At 40.5% G+C, this 7,937-nt stretch overlaps 1 protein-coding gene across 7 annotated transcripts; it reads right to left on the bottom strand.

Annotated features, from left to right (window-relative positions):
* Window positions 1-2,039: 2,039 nt before the first annotated feature.
* LOC147436788 (uncharacterized) lies at window positions 2,040-7,442 on the bottom strand. Of its 7 annotated transcripts, XM_086486209.1 has the most exons (5): window positions 7,267-7,439; window positions 7,040-7,202; window positions 5,466-5,599; window positions 4,232-4,281; window positions 2,040-4,159 (listed from the first exon to the last, which is right to left on the bottom strand). In XM_086486209.1, exons 3-5 carry the CDS (start codon window positions 5,571-5,573, stop codon window positions 3,859-3,861), a joined length of 459 nt encoding a protein of 152 aa, XP_086342335.1. In that variant the 5' UTR covers window positions 5,574-5,599; window positions 7,040-7,202; window positions 7,267-7,439; the 3' UTR covers window positions 2,040-3,858. The 7 variants fall into 7 exon arrangements, 2 of the variants coding, with proteins under 2 accessions (XP_086342335.1, XP_086342334.1); XM_086486208.1 differs by lacking the exons at window positions 7,040-7,202; window positions 7,267-7,439 and adding an exon at window positions 5,930-7,032 and having other exon boundaries at window positions 5,466-5,833; XR_015184762.1 differs by lacking the exon at window positions 5,466-5,599 and having other exon boundaries at window positions 2,040-4,281; window positions 7,267-7,442.
* Between the last annotated feature and the right edge of the window lie 495 nt (window positions 7,443-7,937).

Genomic DNA, 7,937 nt, shown 5'->3' with positions numbered 1-7,937 from the left:
CATCGGGCTGTTACTTTGAATACTTGCAGAGACAAAGCCTTGTATGCTTGCATGCAGAGCCCACACCTTGAAAACCAGCACATACCCTGCTCAAATCCATCTACGCCAAGCTCAGACCCCTGTTATGCCATGCTCAAACTTTTGACATTAAGAACTCATCTTTTTCCTCTGCTATGCCATGCTCAGACCTTCGACATGTCTCTGAACCCTTCAATTTCATAAGATTTTATCAATCTAGGTGCCCTAGTGAAGCTTCCTCTTTGTGTTAGATAAACTTAGCTATCGAATTTAATTTTGAGTGGGTTCAACCTAGGTACAGGCAAAGGAGATGAACAACTCCCCCCTCGTGGGTTTCTCTAGACCAAAACTCGAGAAAATGATTTTATGGAGCCGCCTTTGTATCCCTTTCACCCTTTTATGAGAAAGTAAAAATCATATTTGAGAAAAAAAAAAAACATAACTTTGAACTTCTTAACTAAAAATATTGAAATTTGAGTCGGTCTTAATCAGGATCAAATCCTCTTTGCAAATTTCTTAATTTGTTTTTAGAGAATTGAATGAATTAATAAAATGAAATAAATACAAACAGCCCCTTGGGATGGAAAGCGGAATCCAGACTAACTATTCTCATACATTGAGGTAGTTAAGAAGAAGATACATTCTAATGGAATCATAATGGGCAAGGATAACTTTTCTCCATCTCTGCCACCTGAGCAATTTCAGTAAAGTGGTAACCTCCACGTCTGAAGCTTCTGCTACCTGATTGAGAATCTCCTTCATAGTACCTTTGAAACTAATGACCAGGGGGATACCATAGTAGGAGAAGGATTGGCCAAAGCTATCATTATTTCTTTCTTTCCAAATGTGGTGTAGGAAAACACCTCTTATAAAAGTCCAAAGTGTTACATCACTGAAATTACATTCCCCAAGCAAAATGTATCTCCAATTGAGTCAGGCCCAATGAGCCCTAAAAACGCTTTGTAGTTGTATAATAAATTGGGTGTTGTATTTACAGTGGATGAACAAGTGAGTCAAAGATTCTTCAACTCCCTTACATCTAGGAAAAATACCATAAACAATTCCCATCTTTTTTGCTTTAGAACCAATCCAAAGACCTTGATGAAGTATCGACCACATCAAACAACAGTGCTTTATATTGAGGGGGTAGGCCCAAATGCATTTGAACCTATGACTCTATTTCTTTGTAGACCATGATAGAGCCCATCTGAGGTTAAGCTTTATAACTAAACGAGGGTATGACATTGCCTGATGAGGTTCAAAATTCTGGTAAATGTGAACACACATCTGAGCCAGGGAAATTGAGTGGCCCTTAAAACAACTTTGTAGCCTTGATTGGAAGTTGGCACACCTTGAAAGGACAAGCTCAGTACAACCTTGAGAAATGTGACAAGTAACCATCAAAACATCAATAGAGAGAAAGTGCCCATCTTTATAAACATCTTTCCAACATCTGATGCCAGCTTTAAAGCACCTATGAGCTTTTTTGGTTAGACTAGGACATTAGCTTTGCCAAACCAAATTTAATCCTACAAGCAAAATTGAAATGAGCAGAGCCAACTAGCTGGAGGATTCCATTTTTGCTTTAGAAGCTTCCATGCTTTCCAAAACCTGCAAGAAATAACATAACCTCTAGGGACAAAATCCACATTAAAAGTTCGCAATCCTTGGAAAGATAAACGAGTCCATGCTCTATATCCTTGAGTGTAAAAGGACTGAATTTTCCCTTTGAGAAGAGTTGCCCAAAAGTCTTTAGACTCTGCTACCCTCATTATCCATTTGCTAGCCAACTTATTGGAGAGCTTATGAACATCCAAAATACCCATACCACCTTGATAATTAGGACTGCAGCAGCAGGGGCGAGAAACTTTTGGGATGCTGTTCACTTTTTCTGACCCTCCCCAGAATCCCCTAGAAAGGGAGAAAACCTTTTTGATTTAGTATTGGGCAGGAGACCAGCAAGATAAGAAAAAGACCAAAGATGACAACAATTAGTGATTAAGCACAAACACTCTTGAAGATTCTGCCAAAAGTAGAGTTTTTTTTTAATTTCTCTAGCACCCAATCCCATCTCTGGTTGAGAGATACCTTAAAACCCATTGGGATTCCAAGTGACCTGAAAACGAGGCCATCCTTAAGAGGTTTACATCGTGCTTGACTTATGAGATTTGGACATGACCCCTTGGAAGCTTTGTAGCCTGTTTTTTCATGGTTGATTATTGACCCGTTGGCAAGACAAAACGTGTTAAGGCAGGACCAGGAACTTTCTACTTACTATTGGTTGTTTTTCACCAGTGCGTTTGTGTCATCAACAAATTGTTGAAGGCACAATTGATCCTCTGCACCTGCAATTGTAATTGCTTCCAAGTTTTCTTGATTTATTGCATCCTTGATGAGCGAACCTAAAGCACCAGAAGCTATTTCATACAAGAGTGGAGACAGAGGGAAACCTTGTCTTATTGATTTGTGGACAGGGATGGTGTCAGTCAGTGAACCATTCATAGAAATTCTTGCAAAGGCATTGCCAAACAACATGTGAACAAATCTTATAAACCTTTCCCAAGACCCATCAAAAAGACTTTGTAAAATAAATTCCCATTCAATTCTATCATAGGCTTTATCAAAGTCAATTTTGAAAAAAATAAAATCATGATCTGTCTCTTCTTCAACATACTCAATTCCTTCCCACAAAGAAATTATAGCATCAAGATTAAATTGATCCATCAAAGGGCTAAGTCTTCTAGCTAAGGAGAGAGAAAAGATTTTATAGGCAGAAGTCGGACATGTGATTGGTCTCCAATTTGACAAGTCGTCTCTTGAGCCTTTCTTGTGAATGAGCGTAACTACACCAACATTGATAAAGGGGGAAAGAGATCCTTTAGCCAAGGCTTCTTTCCAATCCAATAAAAGATAAGGAGTACTAAAGTCTTGATACAAGCTATAAAATTCATTAGGCACACCATCCAAACCAGGAGACTTGCCGGGTTTTAACTTTCCAATATTTTCAATGATTTCCCCTTCAATCAAAGGTAAGTCTAGCATTTTTGTCACATTTCTTGAGAGTGTTTTTTTCCTTACTTGAGTACTTTTTGCTCTGTCATCAGTGATGCTTTTGCTTCTCAAGGGAAATACAAAGAAAATATTGGGAAAAAAAGACCTAGAAATCTCCAAGTTTTTTTTCTGAGAAGAAGCCTAATTACCATTCTTAATATTCAATAAAGGGATGAATTTCGTGCATTTTTTTCTTTTTTAATAATGCAAACATTTCAGTACAGGGCCTATCTAATTTGCCATCCCAAAATTCTTTGGTCTAGGCAAGGGCACCCTGAGCTTCGAGAAGCTCCTCCCTTCAAAGCTGGTTTTTTAGGGACAAAAGCTCAAGAGATGACATGTCATTAGGAGATTGATTTTCTAGCAAAGAGATCTGTTGATTTATCACCATCCTCTTGCCAGATCTTAATTCCTTAGCCTTCCTTTTGAAAATTGTAAGATAGCCTCTTCCCAAGCAGAAAAAGAACTAGACTGTTTACTGAAGGCATTTTCAAAGATCCGCTCAATTTTATTTTTTGATTGAAGCCAACTTACATACTAAATTGTCCAAGTGGGGCCATCCAACTTTGAACACATGTTCCTCTTTATGTATCTCAAAAATCAAAGGTTTGTGATCAGATAAAAATAAGGAGGAGTCTATTTTGGAACTCACCAACCAAAAAGCTTGCAGGAGGTTGGCTGACATGTAAGTTCTATCTAGCCTTGCAAATCTGAAGCAAGACCCCAGTTGTTTTTAAGACCAAGTAAATCATGTGCCTTCAGAAGTGTCCACAAGAGCTTGATTGTCTGCTAGGTGGTCCCAGCATGTTTTTCAGAGCCCTGAATGGTTTTCCCACAAGCTTTATACCTATCATTTAAAGAAGTGACCATATTGAAATCTCTTGTGATCATAAGAGGACATTTGATCTCACTTAATTTTTCCCACAACCTTGCTCTTTCTGACATTGAGTTAGATGCATATAGACTGACAATAGTATAATTGAAAGGTTCCTTCAGAGTGACTGCTACCCAATTGCCTCTTTTCCCTCTCTGTACTTCACCAATTAAATGCTCATGTTTGAAATGTATACCAATAGCATCTCCACCTCTCCTGGACAATGGTTAGAATAAAATCATTTATGTTTTCTACTGATTTTCATCAGATTATGCTCCAAAGTGAAACCTGATGTCTTTAATTCCTCCACAGACAAACTCCAGACAGATGTAATCAGCCTGTAAATTCAAATCAGCAATCCATTTTATATACAAGCTGCTCTAGTAGGGTCATAGAGACCTTTACAGTTTACAAAAAAACCACATGTGACCCCACTCATTTCTTATGAGATTTAGAAGGTTTGACAAAGGAAATTAGGGCTTTGTTAGGGTTACTGTTTTTTTCTCTTGGTTTTGTTTCCCGGTCGGGGTAAAGTATCTTCCTCTCCTTGTGTCATCAGAATGTCCACAAAGAGGTTTCGAGTATGGAACAACTTATCCATAACCAGATCATCATGATCTTGAAGTTCTTGGACAAAGTGATCTTGATCGACAAATGCATCTACCGCCTCCTTTACAAAGCTTGGGTTTTTAAGGGGAGTAGCTTCAATAATTGGTTCACTGTCTGAGGCCATAAAATCTGTATGAATCCTTCTTGAATTGTCCACTGGACTGTCAGGAGGGGAAAGATTTTTATTATGGGAAGGGACCTCATTTTCCTGGTTTGAGGTTTCCTGTTCCTTGGAGATTTCTTGGGTTATGAGAAGATGAGGCTTTATCAAAAGGGTCCTCATCTTCTTCAACATGAGAGGGGTCAAACACATCATCTAGGAGTGCCCCAAATCTGTTTACAACTTTGTTGTTGTTGTTTCTGCCAGGGTTCCTATTTCTGAAGTTAGCTCTTCTATTGACCCGTTGGAAGCCATGAACCCCTTCCTTCCGATATCTTTAGCTTTTTCTGGTTCTTTTTTAGTTTTGGCAGTCAGTTCAGGGAAATCTCTAATCAAATGGCCTTGTTTGAAATAGTGAAAGCACGCATTTGGAAGGTTCATTGAACATGCACAACTAGTCCCCCCTGGTCTTTGAGATGAATGCTTTCTCTCATAACAGAGCCAGTGTCCACTTCTATCAGCAATTGGGGATCCCATTTAGGGTTAATTCCATTTGTAGGTTTTTGTCCCAGCACGTTACCCAGTTGAGCACCCAATTGTTTTAGCCACGGGAGAAATTCAATTGGATGATCAGGGAAATCCACCCAGACTAGCATCTTAGAAGGCTTTTTTCATTAAGGGTCAAAGCCTTTATACCATTTAAAAACAGACATAGGGGCATTTCTTAGCAACCACTTACCTCTGCTAATGACCTAGAGAGCATTGTTAGAGTCTTCAAAAAAAAAGGTAATAATTGCTAGGTAAATATTTCACCTGAGTAGGGAATAATTTCCAGCCTTCCCATTCTTGTGAAATCCATTGCTTTAAGACTTCCACTGGTGGTCTAATACCATGGCACCGCCCTATCATGACCCTCTCCATCAGGTGTTTGTACCAACTCTCCAATGCTGCATAGCATATTACCATTTCACGTGTCAAGAAGTTTCTTCTTTGAGAATGTGGGTTCTCTCCATCCTCCTGACAGTTCTCATAAAATTCTTAGCAACCCTCTTTCTCCTTATCTTTTCCCTGATCTTGGTTAGGGTCACACTGGTAATCTGCCCCCTTGTTATGCCCATGAGCTTCCTTCTATCCATAAGCTTCTTCAACACTAGGCTGCTCCATATTCCAAACATTGGAAACTACAATTAACAGCCCATTGTGAGGAGAAGGTTTAGGGCTTACCTGAAGAGGCCTTTGGCCTACCACATTAAGACCAACTCCATTGAGGGCCTTACCAGGTGGATGAGCCATGAAGTTATTCAACATATCTGACTGTAAACGATGTTGCCTGATCGGGGAGAGGTCCACCATTGGCCTGTTGTGCAAAGCACGTGCGTAGGTGGTGGGACCTTGCTGCGGATTGCGTAAAGTAAGCCCCGTAGCGCCTGCTACTTGAACACGTACAAGACTTTCATTCCCAACTTTGGGAAAACTTGGTACATTTTGTGAGGCAATCAGCGGAGCAACTTAACCTCTTCCCAGGCCATTACGCAAAACCTCATGTAGGGCCATCTTCTACCTCCTCACTCCCACCCCCAAGGAAGAAGGGATAGGGGGTCCCTCAAAGACTGCAAAAAAGAGAATGCCCGAAAAGAGCAAGGGAAAGGAGTTCTCGATGGGGGGAAATCTTGCATGTCCTCGAGACACGAGCTCGTACGGATGCTCAGAGCCCCATCCCCTCAAATGTCTTGTGCTCTTCAAATTCAATCTTGTGGATCACAGTGGCACAATCTCTCGCTTTTCGTCCTCCTTGCAAAAATTTGAGATGGTAACTTTTTGATTTGCAGGTTTTGGATTAAGTGAACCTACTTTTTCTTGAGTCCTATTCAAGACCCACCTTCAATCTATCGTGCTCCACTCGCTCCCCTTCCATATTGCAAGATGTAGTGTATTAAAGTAAGGAAAGAAAGCCCATAAAGGGAGAGCACAATGCTTCAAAGAACCTAGGTTTAGTGTAATCCCACCTACAAATTTTGAGATTTACCTCTAAATTTTAAATTTGAAGCTTCAGGGAACGGTCACTTAGTGAATAATTCTCATAATTAGGGCCACCGGCAAAGGCCGGGAGTGCTGATTATGGGAATGGTCACAAAATGACCACTCCCGGTCTTCAAGGGTTGGGGTGAGGGTGGCCAAGAAAGTTCTAACAATTGTGCAAGTTCAAAAACATAGCAAGTACAACAATCGCCAAATGCAGGTACAATGAAGGAATCACAAGATTGAGTTGGCATGCAGTTGTTGGTGGACGATGCAGGACGTGCATGCAATTGTTGGTCGGTTTGTATTGTTGCAGTGACTACAACGCAAAATTCCGTGTGTTGATGTGTTAACAGGAGAAAGCATACCAGTTTTGTTGAGATAGCATCTATGGATGAGATGTTGTTGTGCCTTGGGCTGATTTTTCAAGCATCGAACGAACGGCCACCTAAAAAAATTTACAATGATGACTGCATGGGGAACGGAGGGTGTAGATCTATTGCCCCCTTGAAGATTTGAAGATGAGAAAATCTAAAAAATTTAGAGAAAACTTAGTGTAATTTAGTGGAAAAACCTTAAGATATAGTCAATTTACCTCTAAAATTTCTCACATGCAGGCTTGCCGAGTTTTGGGAAAAAAGTTTTTGTCAATCAGTGCTTCACCAGCCACATTTAAATCCAACCCCAATGGAATTACTAGAATTGGAGTTCCCTAGCTTTTCAAAATTGGAAGTTCAGTTTGAGGTGTGAATTGACAAATCCACTACCTACAGGCGAGCCTAAGGGGGAGATTTTTTAATGATTTTGAAAATTTCGTTTGAATGTGGCAATCCAGCTTTTTGAAAAAGGGTGAGGCTGTACGCTTCCCCTTTTTGGACCAACGGGCCCTTGCTTTCAAATATTTTCTCCTCGTGACTTTTGAGCATGAATCTCCAAAATTGTCGTTCGGATAGGGTGCGACGTGGCCGCTGTTTGTGCCACCACGTGATGCTCGATCCAACAAGCATCTGCCACGTCTGCAGATGGAGATTCTGGAATCCAGATATTGCAGGGGCACATTCTCATGGAATCCACCAGCCCCAAGCTCCACCTTGACCCACGTTCACGCTGCACACTTTTTAGCAAGAGGAACATGGGCCCCTTTCCCATACTACAATCCCCAAAGGGGAGAAGGACCATACACGGGATTTCCCATCTTCTTGTCCATCCACAAGCTTTTTTCATCCTGCAATACTGTCAAAAGAATATATCATCCAAAGTAAGAGT

This window comes from Adiantum capillus-veneris, chromosome 17, assembly GCF_014529385.1.
Source record: "Adiantum capillus-veneris isolate H3 chromosome 17, ASM1452938v2, whole genome shotgun sequence".
Classification (NCBI taxonomy): domain Eukaryota; kingdom Viridiplantae; phylum Streptophyta; class Polypodiopsida; order Polypodiales; family Pteridaceae; genus Adiantum; species Adiantum capillus-veneris.
Note: the sequence above shows the minus strand (reverse complement) of the source record. Positions and strands in the feature narration are given on the sequence as shown.

What these genes read in the sequence shown, in the direction of transcription:
- LOC147436788 (XM_086486208.1), bottom strand. Translation starts at nt 5,618, where the DNA reads ATGGTAATATGCTATGCAGCATTGGAGAGTTGGTACAAACACCTGATG. An exon ending in GGAAATTATTCCCTACTCAG is followed by an intron (nt 4,282 to 5,465) that starts GTGAAATATTTA and finishes TTGAATTTACAG; the next exon opens with GCTGATTACATCTGTCTGGA. An exon ending in GGAGGAATTAAAGACATCAG is followed by an intron (nt 4,160 to 4,231) that starts GTTTCACTTTGG and finishes ACCATTGTCCAG; the next exon opens with GAGAGGTGGAGATGCTATTG.